General features: G+C 44.8%; 1 protein-coding gene across 1 annotated transcript in view; it reads right to left on the bottom strand.

Moving 5' to 3' along the window:
* LOC122797172 (threonylcarbamoyladenosine tRNA methylthiotransferase-like) overlaps positions 1 to 18915 on the bottom strand; it is a 2201584-nt gene that overhangs the window by 2077111 nt on the left and 105558 nt on the right. Inside the window, exon 3 of the mRNA XM_044065991.1 lies at positions 13582 to 13694. Within this exon, the coding sequence (XP_043921926.1) occupies positions 13582 to 13694 (113 nt within the window). The remainder of the gene's footprint in view (positions 1 to 13581; positions 13695 to 18915) is intronic.

The following is an 18915-nucleotide window of genomic DNA, read 5'->3' on the forward strand; positions in this document are numbered from 1 at the left end:
GTTGGAAAATATTGGCCAAAAACTCCAACACTGCAGGAACCGGGGCTGTAAAGGGATCTAGGTTCCTCTGAGAAGCCCAAATAGAGAAGCGTTTCCATTTGCTGCGATAAACCTTCCTAGTGGACGCTTTGTGGGATGCCACCAAAATAGTCTTTACTGAAGATGACAGACCGGGAGTCCTAGCAATCAGGGGAACTGGAGCAATCAAGCCGTCAGTTTGAGGCTGTCCAGGATAGGCGGACAGATGCCCGAGGGATGAGAGAGGAGATCCGGGCAAGGATCCAGAATCCAAGGAGGAGTTAGAACATGAGACCAGAGAAAGGGGAACCACACCCGATGAGGCCAGAATGGGGCAATGAGGATCACTATGCACCCCAGTCGGCAAGCTTTCTGAAGAAACTTTGGAATGAGAGGTAATGGGGGGTAAGCATAGAGAAACCCGGGAGGCCAAGCATGGACGAGAGAGTCTCTGGGGGAGTCCCCTGGTGAGGGGATCGGAGCAAAGAACTCGCTGCACTTCGCGTTGGAAGCAGATGCAAAGATTGCATCAAGGCTGACCCCATGCAAGGAAGATCTCCTCCGCTATTGACTGTTTCAGAGACCACTCGTATGGCATTAGAATAGCCCGACTCAGTCTGGCCGCTAAAATGTTGGAGCGTCCTGGGATGTACGATGCAATCAGAAACAGACTGGTGGAGATCGCCCACTCTCATAGCCTCGCGGCAGAGAGGGTAAGATCTGGTTCCCTCCTGTTTGTTGATGTACCAGATAACAGACATGTTTGTCTGACTGAACTGCAATCGTCCCCGGGGGGAAGAACAGAGTGAAAGGCTTGCAACTCTAAAAGCACTGCCCTCATCTCCAGAACACTGATATGCAATCTGGTCTTTATCTGGGACCACGTGCCTTGGACCGTCCTCCCCAAATAGTGCCCCCCCCCACCCGAGCTGGGAGGCATCTGTGGTCACTGTGGCTTGGGCTGTTGGTGCTATGAAGGGTCGCCCTGCCCGGATTTCCGGCGATTGGAGCCTCCAGAAAAGAGACATCTTGCAGGCTCTGCTGATTAGAATTGGATAGTCCATGGGAAGTCTAGCCAAGACCACTGTACTGCCAGGGTTCACTGAAGCATCTGCATGTTAAGGTGTGCACAGGGAAGGATCAAGATTGCTGCGGCCATGGAGCCTAGGGCTTGGAGAGCATCGCTCGCCACTGGCAGCCTGGGGCCAAGGATCGCTGATACATGGGCCCATAGGCTCTGGACCCTGTCTCGACTTAGAAAGACTTTCAATTGTAGAGTGTCCAGCCATGCCCCTATAAATTCCAAGGTCTGTGTCGGGTTCAAGCGGGACTTGGAGATGTTGATGGTAATCCCTAGGTTGACTGCAAGATGCAGGAAGGAGTTTCTGGCTATGCAAAAAAGACACTTGGTGGCAGCAGCAAGGAGCCAATAGTCTAGGTAAGGAAACACCTGAATTCCCTGCAGCCTCAGGTGAGCCGCTACGACTGCCATAACCTTGGTGAACACCCTGGGGGCTGTGGTGAGACCAAAGGGTAGGGCTCTGAACTGGAAATGATTGGCTCCCAGCTGGAAACAAAAGAATCTCCTGGAGCTTCTATGAATTTTGATACCGGTAGTAAGCGTCCTGGAAATCTATCGAGCACATCCAGTCGCATTCTCGGAGGTAAGGTAGAATGGACTGCAAGGTGACCATCCGGAATTTCTGCTTGGCTACAGTCAAGTTCAGGGTTGACAGGTCCAATATGGGCCTGAGGTCCCCAGTATTATTTGGCACTAAAAAGAACCTGGAGTAAATGCCTAATCCAGACTGATCTGGGGGGGGGGGGGGGCGTGGTTTGATGGCTCGATTGCTTAGCAGCTTTGAAATTTCTTGCGCTGCCGCCTCCCTTTGACCGGGTGGAACATCCGGGAGGTGCTTTGGTTGGACGGGTGGGGCAATGAAGAGGATGGAGTAGCCTCTGGATATTATTTGAAGCATCCAACGGTCTGCCATAATGGACTCCCAAGCCGTTAGGTGCAATGATAATCTTCCCCCAACTGTCTCTAGAGTAGGACAGTCAGGCAACCCCTCAGAGCTGCTGCATGGGTCTGTCCGAGAAGATCTCCCTAGACCCAAAGTTTCTCGGCCCCCCTCTGCCTCTGGGGCGGCATCTGTCTTGTCCCCCTCTGCCTCTAGGGGGCGAGTTGCCCTGAGAGTCCCGGAAAAACTGAGATTTTCGGAACCACATCTTCTTTTGCCCTCTCTGATTCCTAGAAAACAATCGAGGGCTAGAGATGTGGACTCCAATGGCAGACAGAGTCTTCCCATCCTTCTCGCTCTGGACCAGAGTGTGTTAAGTACTGTCTTCCCGAACAGGGAAGAACCATCAAAAGGAGCATTTGTGAAGGATGGCTTGAAGGGGTCCGCGAATTGACAGTCTGAGCCAAGCATGTCGCCTCATAGCTACGCCGGTCTCAGCCGCCCTAGCCGCTCCTTCCGTGGCACAGGAAAGAAGACGCATGGACGTGTTCAATACAGATTTGAGAGTTGACATTTTTGCTGAGAACAACCGCTTGTCCTCTGGCGACAAAGACTCTGGGGGCGACACAGCGAACTCTGTGACTAGGTCTCCCTGAAGTCGTATGACGTAATTCAGGACACGAATAGAAAACGTCGCTGAAGAAAAAACTCGCTTCCCAAACCGATCCACCACCCCAGACTCCTTGTCCGGTTTGTGGACCGAAGAACTTTCCTGTGCCAGTTCTCTCTTGGTGGCAATTGCAACCACCATAGCATCCACCGGGGATCCCTTGTACCAGGGCCTGTCTGTCTGAAGGAGGAGAGAGGATCCTGTCTGGGCATTTAGGTATTGGCTCTATGGTATCAGGCTCCTTCCATGCCCGAGTGGTAATAAGATCCACTAAGGGATCTGCAGGAGGGGACATCCAGGATGTAGGAGGGCCCATGCCAAAGGCCTCCAGGAATACTAACTCATCCGTAGAGGGTTTTGGGGCTGACCAACCTCCCCTCTAGCGGGGGATCTCCAGATGTCTCCCCAAAGGGGACATCCTCAGAATGTGACCTGGGGGAACCCTCACCTTCATCTAAGTCAGTATCTTCTGTGAGGGACTCCCTTTACACGAGTGCTTACAGGGACCCTCTTTAGTGGGACTCTCTGAAGAGGGCTCATAAGTCAAGGGGGGGGGGTTCCACGATGGGATCCACCTGGGGGTTCTCTAGCACGGGCTGTCCCTAGGACAAGCTGATGGGAGTCGTGACCAAATCCACGGAGCCTGGGCAGAGTCCAAGACAATAGGCTGGGATCTCAATCCTTGGGAGATCACCCTCTCCACCACGTCAAATGCCGATGGAGAGCACAACTCCTTAGCAACCAACAAGGAGGAAACTCTCCCAGTCTCCGCCGTGAGGAACGGGGCAGAGGCCGAAGTAGCCGAGGTTCCGAAGGAACGGCTCAGATCAGACAATGTCAGAGCCAAAGCCACCTCCATTCCCTCAGATCAGACTCCCTGTTCTCAGCCCTGAGAGTTGCTCGGATCTGAACAGGTCTGATCAGAGGAACAAGGTAATCGCCAGCGTCGAGGCTGGAGGAACCGTCGACGCCGAACCCCCAGCTCGGATTCATAAACCCAGAAACTGCAGGTCGGATTGGGGAAGGGGAGTTTGGATGGAAGAAGGGCATGGAGGTCCCCTCTCCAGCTGAGGAGGGGCCTGGCAAGACTCCCATTTGGATTCGGGTCCGAATGACCCTCTGCATCATCCTGTCCATATCTAGCTCAGAGACTCTGAGTCAAACGCGAGGAGGTGACGGACTCTGATATGGCTGGTCGGTGTGAAGACCTTGATGAAGGCCTCGGGTCCGAGGGCTCCGTCGGCTCCAGGGAGAACCTAGGGGAGTGGAGCCGAGGAGAGGTAGTCCTAATCACTTTTGAAGCCGGGCTAGGGAAGGGCTCCCGCTCTGGAGACTGCTTGCGGTGCCTATCCCCTCTCGTCCTGGTCTTTCTTTTCCTTTAGACTCCACTTCAGTAAGCTTAGTGGAAGGCTGGGTCCCAGCCTGAGGTGGGGGGGGGGGGTTGATCGGCTACTTGAACAGCCACGGTCGAGGTCGCCGTGTCCAAGGCAGAAACTGGGAAAAGGCCCTTGGCTACCAGCTTTGCCTTCCTTTCTTTTAGGGCCTTAGGGTTGAACTCTGCACACACACTACAAGGTAAAGATAGATGGGAATCACCCAGGCAAATAACACACAGAGTGTAGCCATCAGCCGGTGAAAGCTTGTAGCCACACTCTGTGCATTTTTTAAAAGTTGGTTTTGGCTGCTCAGCCATAGAAAAAACCCACTCAGCCAAAACTACCACACACACACACTAAGGTCGGGTTAGGCCTACTACACTACCTTAAAAATGACGAACAGCGAAGGGGAGGAAAGGGTTAACTAATGACCACACACACTCACTGGAAATACAAGAAAAAACTATCACTTACTATACCCAACTTAGAGCTAAAGAAACCACGATGCTTATGCATGAAGCGGCAAACAAGATCTGGGGAAAGGTAGGAGATATGAGGGATTATGGGTAAGGGGAGGAGCTTGGAGCAGATGCCTGGAAAAAGTTGCCGGCTCAGATCAGAATCCCCACAGGTTGCAGATAAATGAAGTTAACTATTTCAGATACTCCCTTGTCTTCTTAAACAAAAAGTTGAGATCCCTCATCAAATCCTCTAAATCTAGGTATGAAAACAGAATTGCAGCAGATAGTAAAGACAACCACAAGGCCTTCTATAGTTGTGTAAAGAATCTCCACGGCAATACCCAGATTTGCTCTGAGCAAATGCACAATGGTACCTCCTATACCAAGCCAACAGATATTGCCAGTATACTGGCCGACATATTCAGTGCCAACTTTACCCCCCTCCTCCCCAAAGGACCAATCACAATACTAGTAGATTGCCAGGCACCCAGTATTACTGCTGCACAGGTTAAAACAGCACTGCCCAAGGCCAAGAATACAGCTTCTATGGGACCTGACAATATCCCTAGTTGTGTTCTGCATGAACTACAGAGTGAACTGGCACCTCACCTGTGTGCTCTTGTTCAATCTCAGCCTCACCTCAGGCTTTGTCCCTGCCGAATGGCACACCGTTACAGTTATCCCTCTCCACAAAGGAGGAGTGACAACAGACCATGGGAACCATCGCCCCATTAGCCTGACGAGTCTGATATGCAAAGCTATGGAATGCATCATCATGGACCTAATAAACAAGGATTTAGGGAATCTCCAAACTCTGGATCCCACACAGTTTGGTTTTGTGAAGGGTAGATCATGCCTGCTCAACTTGGTCGACTTCTTTAAGTCGGTCACCAGAGCTGTGGATGAAGGCAAGGTGGTTCATACAGCCTACCTTTGATCTGGCCAAGGCTTTTGATACCATTCCACACTCAAGAATCAGAAAAACTCAAAGCTTGGCATCAACCCCTATATCACTAGGTGGGTTACAAACTGGCTCACAGATAGAACCCACAGTGTGAAAGTAGCTGACTCCAAGTCAGACTGCTAATTAGTCACGAGTGGAGTCCCACAGGGTTTGGTCCTGGGTCACCTCCTGTTTGGTATCTACTTCTCTGAAGTCCAGACCAACACAAAAGGACTCTGGCTGACAAAGTTTGCAAACGATTGCAAGTTGGGAGCTATTAACTCCCCAAGTGATGTTGACATCCTACAGAATGGCTTCACTATGACCAACGACTGGTGTCAGAAAGTACAGTTGTGTACACTTACCATAAATGTAGATGTTAGAGTGTACTCACTGTTGCAGTCATTACATTTGGGTTATATGCTTGCAGGTAGCCCTCAGTCGGCCTGATTAACAAAATCTTGGGTCCTGCGTCGGTTGCTGTCCCTTCTTCCATGACATCAGGTCATCAGAGGTATAAAACATGCAGCCGACGCCATTACATCGGTTTTTCTTGCCCCAGATGTCAGGTGCCCCCCTAATGGGAAGCACTTAAACATAAAAGCACAAAGATATACCTCCAACAAAAAAGCAAATACACCAAAAAGGCTTTTAAGCATAGTGAAGGAAAGTAGAGGTATAGCCAAAAGAAGTTAGGGGGCTGGAGGGAGGGTAACCAGGACTGCAACAGTGAATACACTCGAACATCTACATTTATGGTTAGTGTACACAACTGTACTATGTTCTTCGTGTTTCATGTTGCAGTCATTACATTTGGGTAGATTCTCAAAGCTATAGTTGGCAGGAGGAATTTAGATAGCATTAGGGCCAGCTATAAGGCCCTTCAAGACTGCAGTGTCAAAGCCAGCTCTGGATTTAGAGAAAACTGGCAAATGATAATGCTTGGTGAAAGTATGTACAGAACTCCAGGTAACAGCTTCTAGGATGTCCCTGGTAGGGACGCCTCTGAGAAAGACTGTAGAGGTAGATGCAGCCCTGGTGGAGTGAGGTCTGATCCCCTGTGGAATAGGTTTTCCATGGTGCTTATAGCAGAAATGAATGCAATGGCTTATCCATTTAGAAATGGTTTGCTTTGAAATAGCCTTCCCCCTCTGCCCCTGCAGCAAATGCCACCAGCAGTTGTTCAGATTTCCTTTGAGGTTTAGTCCTGTCCAAGTAGAATCTAAGTTCTCTGTGCACATCTAGGGAATTCAGTATCCGTTCCCCTTTATTCTGTGGATTGGGAAAGAAGGTTGGCAAATTAATGGACTGATTAAGAACCACATCGGATACCATCTTGGGCATGAAGGATGGACTGGTTCTGAGGGACACCCTGTCTGCATGAAAGATGATGAACGGCTCCACTGCCATAAGGGCCTGTAATTCACATACCCTTCTAGCTGAAGTAATTGCTAAAAGGAAAGCTGTTTTCCAAGAAAGAAATTCTAAGTCTGCAGTAGCAGCTGGCTCGAAAGGAGGTAGAGTGAGTTTCTCCAAGACAAAGTTAAGGTCCCAGGCTGGGGTTGGAGCTCTCCTGGGTGGCCTCAAACTTTTGGCCCCTCTGAGGAACTGCTTGAGCAGTGGATGAGAGAAGAGGGGAGGTTCTGTGTTATAATGAGCTAAAATGGCTGAGGCGTGGATTTTAATGGAGGAAAAAAAGACAGGCCCTTGTGAAGCATCTCAATTAAGTATTGTAAAATCTAAGGTAAATTGGGCGCTGCTGTGCTCATCCCTTGAGACTGGTTCCAGGCACAGAATCTTTTCCATTTTTCGGCATAAGGATTTTCTAGTACTAGGCCTCCTTGCCTCTAAAATGATATCCATCACAGGTTTGCTAAGGGATGGTAAAGGAGAGATTAAGTAATTAGCCAGGCTGCCAGGCTGCAAGGTTCACTGTTAGAAGTTGAGGGTACAGAATCTGGTTCTCCTGCTGAGACAGCAGGGAAGGAGTCTGAGGCAGGTGCCATGGAGATAACCGTGACACTGCGCAGGAGGGGGTACCAGTGTTGGCGCGGCCAGTCTGGAGCAATCAAGATCATCCTTGGTTTGTCCCATTTGATTTTTAGCAGTACTTTGGAGAGCAGAGGCAGATGGGGGGGGGGGGAGGCATAGACTGATAGGTTTTTCCCCCTGAAGGACAGAGCATCCACTTTCCAGGCTGGTTTGTGGGGAGTCCTTGTGCAAAATTTGTCCAATTGGTAGTTCTGGGGAGAGGCAAACAGGTCTACATCTGGGCTCTCCCATTTGCTTGCCAACATGTTGAAAATCCTTGGTTCCAGTTTCCACTCATGCAGGTCCAGGAGGTTTCTGCTTAGTCTGTCTGCCAGTATATTTAAATTTTCCTGGCAAGAATTGAGCTTGCAGGTGCACTTGGTAGCTCAAGGCTGTGTTCCAAAATGCCATGGCTAGTCTGCAGAGGGGGTAAGAATGTGTACCCCCCTGCTTGTTTATGTACCACATAACGGTGGTGTTGTCCGTCTTTACCATTAGTTGTCCTGGAAGAATGTGGTCCTTGAAGGCTGTCAGAGCATTCTGTACAGCTAACATTTCTTTTTGATTGATATGCAGGTGCATTTGACTTGGATTCCATTTGCACTGAATATACTTCCCTGCCAGGTGAGCCCCCCCCCCCCCCCATGCATAGTCTGATGCATCTGTTAGGGTTTGGGCGGCAGGGGGTGGTGTGAAAGGTAGTCCCTTGTTTTGGTGGCAGGCCTCTACCCACCAAAGGAACTCTAGGCATAGGCAAGGTATGATAGGAATCATTGTTTCTAGGTCTTGAGAATGTTGACAGCATAGGCTTTTTAGATACCACTGTAGTTTCCTCATATGCAGTCTTGCATATGGAATTAGAAGAATGCAGGAGGCCATGAACCCCAAGGCTTGCAGTATTTGTCTTGCAGATAGCAGGGTTTTTGTGGCCACTTGATTGAAGTAGCTGTCAAATGAATTTTTCTGGCATGAGGTAAGCCATCTGGGAAGTTGTATTCAAGCTTGCTCCCAGGAATATAATTTGTTGACAAGGTACCAGGTGTGATTTCTTTTCTTTTATGGTGTACCCCAGACAAGTTAGAACCCTTTTTACAAAAGCCAGATGATTCAAAAGTACATCCTGGCTTTCTGCCTGAATTAGACAATCATCCAGGTATGGGTATATTTGAATATTTCTTTGCCTGCAAAATACAATAACTGGAGCTAGGCACTTTGTGAATACCCTGGGCGCAGTATATAAAGCCAAAGGGCAGTGCAGAGAACTGATAGTGCGTGTAGCCTGCTTTGAAGCGTAGGTATCTTCTACAAGATTCCCTAATTGGGATGTGCAGGTATGCTTCTTTTAAATCTAGTGTTGCCAACCTGGCATCTTTGCCTAGCAAAGGAAGTAATTGGTGAAGAGTCAGCATCTTGAATTTTGGAATCTCCAAAAAGGTGTTTAGAGTAGACAGGTCCAGAATAGGACGCCATGAATTGTCTTTTCTGGGTACCAGGAAAAGTCTCGAGTAGAAACCTTGTCCCTTTTCCTCTTCTGGTACCAGCTGAATAGCCCCCATGTTTAAGAGAGATAGTACTTGTTTTTGGGCCTCTGCCCACTGATTTGGGGGTAAGTCCAGCCACCCACTTGGTGTTGGCAACATGTGTAAGTGAAATCTGTATCCCTGGGACACTATATTTATAACCCATTTGTCCTGGGTAATGAGTTCCCAATTCTTTGCATGAAGAGCAATCTTCCCCCCAAAGGGGCAGTCAGTTGATAAGTGCTTGGAAATTTTAAAAGGAAGTCACTAAGACAGTTTACCATGGGGGGAGTCTTATTATTCCCAGACTTGGAAGTGGAGGCCCCCCACTGCTTAGTTCTGCGAGTCCCCTGGGACTGAAACCTGGGGTTTTTGCTGTGTCTGGGTTTGGCTTGAGAAGACCTGGAAGGGGCTAGAAAGGACCGGCTCTTAGAGGGCCGGTGCCTACTAAATCTAGGAGGCTGAACTTGTAAAAAATCTTTAACAGTTTGCATACATTTAGCTTTATCTTCCATCTTTTTAAGAACTTCCTCAGCCTTGTTGCCAAACAACCAGTCCTGATTTAAAGGAGCATCCAACAATTTAGCTTTAACATGACCAGGCAAAGATTGCTCCTTAAGCCAAGCATGCCTTCTGAGCACAGATCCAGTAACAGCAGCCTTGCAAGAGGCCTCTAATGAATCAAAACCACATTGCAAAGTATGTTTTCCAATTTGTTTGTCAGAATGCATTAAATCCTGTAATTCTTTATTTTCTACACAGTCAGGAATCAACATAATTTTCTGTTTAAGCAGTTCAATAACATGTTATTGATATTTAACATATGAAACTGGCAGTTTAAAGCCCTTATGGCCAAGGTTGCAGAAGTGTAAACCTTCTTACCCCATCTATCTAGCGCTCTGGAGTCTCTATCAAAAGGGGTAGGATTTTTAGCAGTAGAAGCCTTAATGCCTTTGGGCCCCTGTGAAATAGTGTCTGGATCTGCAATAGGATTTCTGAAAAGGAACTTGTAGGACTCGGGGACCCTGTAGTATCGGTCAGGTTTTCTGGGAGCAGGAGGCAGGGAATCAGGGGCCAAACTAGGTTCCAAAAAAAAACATCAACAATGTCTAGTACAGGAGGAATAGCTGAAGGCCTATGCTGAGGTAGGAGAAGGAAATCCTTAAGCCTCTTTTTTGAATCAGAAAATACTGGCTTTCCCAGTGGAAATGCGTCCTTAGAGTATGTAAGGTTTCCCCAGAAGAAAAATCCACAAGAGGGGAAGCAGAGGGAATAGAGTCCTCTGCATCAGAATCTTCATAAGTAGGTAAGGGCAAATCCAGATCATCCGTAGAATCAGAAAAAACAGAAACCTCATCAGAAGATTCATAATCAACGTCAGTCCTAGGCCTCTTAGAAGGGAGGGGGGTTACCCCCGATTAGAATTACTAGATCTTCAGCCATTCTTATCATCTGTTTTTTAGGCATAGAGGCCTGAGCATGTGGCCTGGAGGTCGGTTTTTTAGCCATGGATCGAGATTTAGGCCTAAGTAATGAAGAAGGCGTCGATTTAATATGCAAGTCCGTAGGCCTGAATACACCCTCAGAAGCCGGTGCCTGCACAGTGGCTCCGGACCCATCCAAGGTAGAGACATCCGCGGGTTCCATAGTTGAAGCATCTCACAGCATACCGGACTCCGAATGGGTCTCAGTAGAGGCCGGAGAATCAGAAGTAGCGGGTATCAGGGGCTGCGAAAGCGCCTCACTGAGTACCGGCGAACTGGCGACTGGCTTAGGAGAAGCATCGGCAGTTCTGGACCTCGGCGGTCTGTTTCTGTCTTTTTCTTTGCATTTTTTTGGAATCCCAGTTGTCGGATGGCTAATTGGCGACATTTCTGGATAATTAAACAGAGAACCGAAATAGAGGCGAAAATATACAGGCGACGGATAATGCGCTGATTAAATAAAGCACAAAACCGACAGCAAGGCACTTCATGGTCAGGGCCTAGGCAAGGAACACAGTATTAATGAAAATCTTTGAGGTATTTGCTTTACACAAGTAATACAATTATTAACTTTTACTGACATCGGTAAGGAGCAAGAAAAAGTTTCCCCAACGGGGTACTTCGCTTTAGTTGACTTCAGTTCTGAAACTCGAAAACGAAAATTTCAGGAGTCGGCCAACCGGCACTTGTGAACTGCTTCTGCTTCAGGCACCACATGGCAAGAAAGACTGATGTAATGGCGTCGGCTGCATGTTTTATACCCCCTGACGACCTGACGTCATGGAAGAAGGGACAGCAACCGACGCAGAACCCAAGACTTTGTTCATCAGGCAGACTGAGGGCTACCTGCAAGCAGATAACCCAAATTTAATGACTGCAACAGTGAAATACGAAGAACATCCATGGCCTTAAGCTCATTGCCAAAAAATGTGTAGTCATCCCCTTTGGGAAAAACCTGGTTCCCATGAATTACCACATTGATGGTAGCCCACTGAATAAAGAAGACATTATAAGAGATCTGGGAACACAGGTTGACAGCAACCTCTCTTTTGATCACCACATTGCCACTGTGGTCAGAAAGTCCTTCTATGTGGCACATCTCATTACTAAGGGTTTTGCATCCAGGAAGAAAGAGGTCATTGTCTCACTCTGTTCTTCTCTCATTAGGCCAATCATCAAGTACAATGCCCCATTTGGCATGTACCTCACTAGACACCTGCAACAAATGGAGAGGCCGCAAAAGTACCTCACAAAGAGGATCCTAGGCCTTAAACACTTGTCCTATATGGACAGACTAAAAAAACCCCAACTATTCTCCGTCTCATATCGCCTACTTAGAGGTGATCTCTGCTTGACTTACAAAGCCATGTCTGACCCAGCACTGTTAGAAATGCCACATCTGAAGAAATCCCAATCCCTCCGCACTACACGCTCCAGAGACCTCAACCTCATTACCACAATTAACAGAACATGCTGGAGGGACAGGTTCATAACCCAGAGACTGCCCATGCTATGGAACAGACTTCCCATACATGTCAAGCAGAGCACCTCGCTGACCCTCTTCAAGAGAAATATTGATGAGTGGATGGGAAACAGAAAATTCACCCTGGGGATAACACCAGTGGCTCTGCTCGACAGAGGCACTGGGAACCAAAGTCGGGTGGCACTATGCCAGGGTAATCCTATGTCTAGGCTTGTAAAGGCCCCAGGGCCATTAGCCTAGTACACACCTATGAACCTAGCGTATTGTACTTTTTTTTATTTTTTATATTTTTTCCCCTACCAGATTTGTTTGTTTTTCAATTGAATTGTACAGGTTTTAGGTCAAAGGTGGGAAAAGTTTTGAAATTATTTTTTGTGGTCTGATTTTTTTTTATATCACAAAAACTTGGCATTTTAACAGGGGTGTGTACACTTGTTATAGCCATTGTATGTGCAGCTAGTGATTTCATTGGCTGGAGCACTGTTGCATCATTACTGAGAGATGGACTCTCAGTAGGATTGGGGCAGCAACTTTGCATGTACTACAAGGGACTGCATTGTCATTAGTTTTTCTGTACTGTGCATAGGAGGCTTTTTTATGTACTACTGATGTGTCATTCAGCTATACTAGCTGAGAAACATTAGCACAGAAGGGGGATCATTGTATTGCGAAGTACCAATACAACTGCACATATGCAGTTCAGATCCATTAAGTTACCCTCCCAGTTGCAACCAGACTATACACAGTTGCAGTGGTGTTTGTAAATTGCACATGACTCTTGGTGGATCATCTGCATATCATGCATAAATTTCTGTGGTTACACATGAGGCATGACTGTATAGTACTGTCTTACCCCACTGTGTAAGAACTTCCTTGAATTTCAAAGCATGCTTTGGCATGCTAGTGTATCAGTCCTGCTCTGTGGTGCACAATGGTTCATTAGTTTGCTAACCGGTTAAGCCCACTGGATGCAAGTGCACCTTTTCAGAGATGACCTGAAAACACTGTTAGGTTAAAGTGACTTGCTCGGAGTCGTATAATAGCAAATGAAGTTGAGGGAACCAAACAGCCTGTTAACAGCTCATAGCTTTTAAACCTCTGCATTAAGTGCCAGACAACTGTTTATGAAACACTGCCCCAAGACTTCTAATTCCTTCATATACTTTCAAACACACAGCTGAGCAAATACTCATCACAGAAAGTATTACATCCGCACAGTCTTTGATAAGGAGGAGAAAACACAAAAAAAGTACAACAAAATACATGTATAAACACATCCAAGAGTTTAACTTTGTCAAGCGCCTAGAACATCTACATTCAGATATTTACACACAAAAGTAATTCCATATTAAAGCAAACAGAACAATTATATCAACATTAACAAAGAAACTTGTGTATACACGTCTCGCTTTTCTCAAATTTTAAAAAGGTGACAAAATATTTTGACTTTATAATACTTATTTTGAGTATGCTTTGCAATATTTAAACATATTTCCCTTTCATGACCCTAGCATTTTGACGATCTTTTATGAAATAACACACCTACATTTAAATTCTGTTAACTGAGGCTTTACTTATACATGCAGGCACTGATTCACTCTTTAGAAATAAAAAGTCGCTGCATTCTTTCCTACCTGTAATTCTGTATCCATAAGCAGCCAGCTGGCCTGCCATGTATTCTCCATCAGAATTGTTATGAGAGCAGCCCCAAGTTTTTATCCAAATTGTTTGGATACCAGGAATATTGCTATAAGATTAAAAAAAAAAAAACCCTTAGGGAATTCATTTCTAAAAATCTAAATTAGCAAATCAGAAAAGAATAACAGCACAGCAGTGACAGTTTCATAGTCTGCAGCACTAGCAACCAGAGTCTAGGAACAAACACAAGTTATCAAACAAGAAGGAAAGCACAGTGCTACAAAAAAGGATGCTCTACCATGGTGCTACCCATGCAAGTGAACCAAAGTGATTGTGTAAGCAGGAGAGAAAGCACAGAAAGTCTAGCTATCAGTGTTGCAAGCATTATTCAAGGATGTATACTCAGTATACAACAGAGCTTGGGAGATCACCACTGGAAGCAAAGCACACTTCAGACCTAAGCAGGATGATGTACAGTTTGATCACATGTCCTGAAATGTCAAGACTTAAGCGCTGTTGCAGCAATATTCTACACAACACGAAGGACACATTTCTCTCCATTCAGAGTGTGCATGTGCACTCGTGTGCACCTAGATGTAAACACGTGTGTGTTAAAACACACAAACATGCGCACACACACACACCACTCATCTATTTTGGACAGAGAGTAGCTGACCAACATCCTTTAATTGTTCTCCTGCCAGACCAACAGCTGCTTCTAGCCATACTCAAGGGACGACCACATGTACAAAATACAGCATTACCAAAAACACAAGTGTTTTACCTACAGACTTTAACCAATTCCTACTTCAGTTATATCACTCCTTGTCTTAGATGATCTGGAAAAACAAGATTTCTAAAGATGGCTATTTCAAAAAACCATATACTGAGAATTCTGTGCCTAGAAACAACTGTACGTACTACTTTATTCAATAATGGCTCAATCCCATTCAAAAACACAAGCATGATGACTGGACAGCCCAACCAGTGTCCCTGTTGTAAATCAAGCACATACTAATAGAAAAAAGTACGGCACCTGAAGTACCATTGAGTGGCCAAACTTTTTTACTGGCATATAATGGAACACACCAAAAATATGAGAAAAAAAATCAGGTACATTCTGCAAAACTGAAACAAGAACATATCCAATTTTCCGCATATTTTTGATCTGTCCCTATAAATGTCTGTTTTTAACAGTTATAAAATAAACAGCAACAGAGATTTTGTTTTCTCCATCACTTCTCTTGCACGGATGTACTGTGCAAGTGTGGAAATGCAAGTCCCATAAGCATGTTCAGTACATCATAATAATGAAGACAACATGGAAAAAGACAGAAGTCCCTTTATAGAGTCGTATTAAAGAAAGACAAGTAAATTCTTTATTAAATAATGATATTGTATCAAAGCAATAATCCACCTCTGTTTGTGGGTACATTGGAATTTACCCATGGCTGGCTTTGTTTAATCACTCGGGCTTCACCCTAATGATCAAACCATACCAACCATGGGGAAAACCCTGATATACCCACGCAAAGTTGTGGAATATTGTTTTAATAGCTCTACAAGGAACTGTTTCAAAGCCTGTAAAACTCCTTAATCCTAGACTTCCTGTTAGAAATGAAAGCATTTATAACACTGTACACCCTTTCATCTTACCAATTTAAGTGCAAATCTTCTGTCAGATTTTAAGAAAAGTGGCATTAATACCACATTCTTAAAATTTGAAGTGCAGTTATGCATCAGAAATACATAACTGTACTTGAACTAAATACATGGATGAGACAGCAGCCGATTCACAAGACAAAGTGAATCACACAACCAATGATTTCAGAAAAATTTAATGCAAGTGGCTATATCCTAAATTGTAATTTCCCTTCCTGAAGTCATCTGTAAAAGTACCTGACAGCCTGCTCTTAAAATACACAAGTAACTATGCAAAAAGTGCTTTTTAAGTTACAGGTTTGAAGAGTCATCACAATTTTATATGCTGTGATAAGCGTTTTAGCCGTTTATTTTAAATCTGTATGATAATTAATGACCCAAGGCAGGTTTTAGAACATACACATCACTGATAGATAAAATCAGACCAACATCCTTACTTGGGTGATTTGGGTAATGTATAATATTTATGGAGGATTTTAAACTCAGCCTAACAGATTTTAAAAAAGCCTTTGCCACCACAACACAGAGAAGACATTAGCGTTCAATATTTTAAAAAATGAGTCAAAATAACTTCAGACATATTTATACTGCAGGCATTAAGCGGTGTTAGGAAATTAAAGTCACATAGATGGGACAGAAAATGTACAGTTAGGTGCTAAAGGATTAGTAACGGGTACAATAAAGTACTAGTTACAAGAAGCAGTGGAAGGGAAAGGCACAGTTATACACCCATAATTCTTTCTGGTCACGTGTAGGTTAGCTTTCAAATAAGCCAAATACCTTTGTCAGGTTTAAGCAGCCACTGAAAATGGGTTCACATGTAGTATATATTTGTTATGAGTCATTGCTTTAATAAATAAAGACTATGTCAGTTAGGTTACCTTGCAACAGATTTATTTACTAATGACAGCTTAACAACACGGACAGATGAACTGTAGTCGATTACAGTGCAAAAATACAAAAACACGTGCTGCAAAGCTATGTGAGAACATATGCATCAACACAAATAAGGAAAGAGCCAAAACTAAACTTCCAATTGTCTGAAATTAACTACACAGATTAAAGTACCACTTGCAGTTAAAGTGTCTGCATGAAGATTTACACAGGATGGAGTTACAGTACAGTAACTCAAGCACTGGAATATCTGTATGAGAAACCGCATGGCCAACATTTTAAAGAATGTAATACGTGACTGTACCAGCGAAACATTTAATTTATTTGACATTTGTTAACCGGGTTGGTCCAAATGAGCCGAGGCCCATTTTCAGTGGAGACCAGAGGAGAAAATCTCCAAAGAACAAAAGACAAATACCTAAAAGTTAAGAATACAATCGCATAAAGTAGAAAATGAGAAGTACACAAATCCTCAGTAAAAAGAGTATAACATCTTTACAATAGCATACAATAAACAAATAAGTAAAATAATACAAGGTATAATAAGTAGAGCAACAAAGTTGTATTTCAGTGTGAATAACACCATAAAGGCTTAATTAGTTGTGGTAAAGCAAAGGTGAGTAGAATATAAGGTGATTAAGTAAGGTTGTTGTTATGTGGGGACTTGACATGGACAGGACCAGGTCTTTTGAAGATGGTGTTTTAGCTCTCTTTTAAACTGATGTTTTGGGGAATATTTCTTATATTGAGGGGGGCTGTATTCCAGATGTGAGCTACTGAGTATTTATACAGGAACTTCCCAATATTCTTATTGGGTTTGTAAATGTCGAGAAGCTGTTTATCAGTGGTACAAAGGTGTCGGAGGGCAGAGTAGCAAGATACTAGTTTGGAGATAAAGGGGCAGGAAGAGGGATTATAGAGAATGGAGTGTGTGATATATAATTGGGGAAGCAGTAGCTGATGAGAGAATCCAGGCGAGAGTAGTGTCTTAAGGGCAAGACAGTGATGGGAATGGTGAGAAAGGTTAGTGGCAAATCTGGCTATTTTATTTTAAGTTTGCTCAAGTTTAGAAATAAAAGTAGACTGAATATTAATAAGGATAGGAGCAGCATACAGTAGGCAAGGTAAGAGAAGTGACTGAGCCAGAGAGAGTCTAGAGGAGGGTGTAAGGAATTTTCAAATTCTGTAAAGTAGTCCAAGTTTCTGATTTTTTTTTTAATCCAGGAAAAAATGTACGAGAACCCACCACAACAGTAAATGCTCGAGTAAAGTCACTGTCACATTAAGTATTCATAACGTTTTTAGCTGCAGGCTGACACATGCCTGACCAACCTAACTCTAAGCATTCTACATACATCAGGGAGGAAGCCGATGTTCCCACACGTGGACAAACCACCCTACATCAAAGATAAAAAGGGATGCCATACCATTTCTTCATTTTTGCCAGTGAACTTTATGAAGTCTACGTACTACATGCAGAAAAGCAAAATTTATTGCAAAACATTTGGATACGAGTTGTCCTTGCATTATCCTACATGCAGTGTAGGCTTTTCCACAGGACACAAAAGAGAGGGGATTATCCAAACAGAAAATAAGTGGGTGCTTGTAATACAGCAGTAACCAAACTCAAACTATTGTCAGGGTGTGTCTCACAGAACGGTACTATATTCAGCCTAAGATCATTGCTGCAGCAGAATTCATAAGAGAAATGGTCTTCCACAACCCCCCCCCCCCCAAAAGGGGGGGGGTTGCTTTGTCTTCCTACTCCTGGAGTAGTTCCTCAAAATGAGACACCATGGAGAACTGCTGCTCCAAACCTCAGCCTACACCTGGACTGGAAATCTAACTTTTAGCACTTGGAAAATGCATGAAGATATGACAAGGTAGGCACTTCACAAATGGCCGGGTTGAAACCTGCCTGACAGAGTCCACTAAGATGGCAGCTGTACTGGAAGTCTTGTGTTCTTAGATGTTTCTGCAGAGGCCTGTCTTTCTTTTCACAGCTGAAAACAATGAAGGTTTGTCAATGATTTAAAGGGCATCTGCTTAGTAAATAAGCAGTCCTCCTTTCCTAGTAACAAAGGCTAGGAAACAACTGGTCCCTTTGTCTGATGGACTTAGTCCTACCCAAGCAGCCCTGAAATTGTTTGTGGACTTCCAACATATGCATAATACCCCCCCCTCTTTGTGTTAAGGTTTTGTGAAGAACACCAACAGCTGAATCAACTGGTTAAGGGATAAACACTAAAACCATTTTTGGCATAAAGGCCACTGTCACTGTGGAGGATTGTAAATGGCTGTTACTACCCACAGCTCTGAGATCTTTCTTGTGTTCATAAAGGACTCAAACATGATAGCCTTCCATGACAGAAACTTGAGCAGCACTAAGGCTACTGGCTCAAATGGATCCAGAGTCAGCTGCTCAAGGATGGAATTCAGACACATTAGCTGGCCATAGGTGAATCACCCATCTTAGGAATTGCTTAACCAATCTCTCTCCTGTCAAGAGGTGAAGATAACGGGATACAAGCAGATACAGAGGAAGCATCCATCTTTTACATAGGACCGACACATTCCTACTCAAATGAGATATGACACACAAGCAATAACAAGGGATGCCCTTCACAATCTAAAGGAGACTTTATACAACAGTTACAGCTTCCTTGTGTAATGCTTACTGGTTTCTTTTAGAATGGTTAGCACATCCTGACAGAAAAGGTGCCTGGCAAGGAACAAGCAACAGATCTTCCAAGACTGCAAACCTAAGACCCTTT

Source organism: Protopterus annectens, chromosome 3.part0 (genome assembly GCF_019279795.1).
Source record: "Protopterus annectens isolate FY-2018-M chromosome 3.part0, PAN1.0, whole genome shotgun sequence".
Classification (NCBI taxonomy): Eukaryota; Metazoa; Chordata; order Ceratodontiformes; family Protopteridae; genus Protopterus; species Protopterus annectens.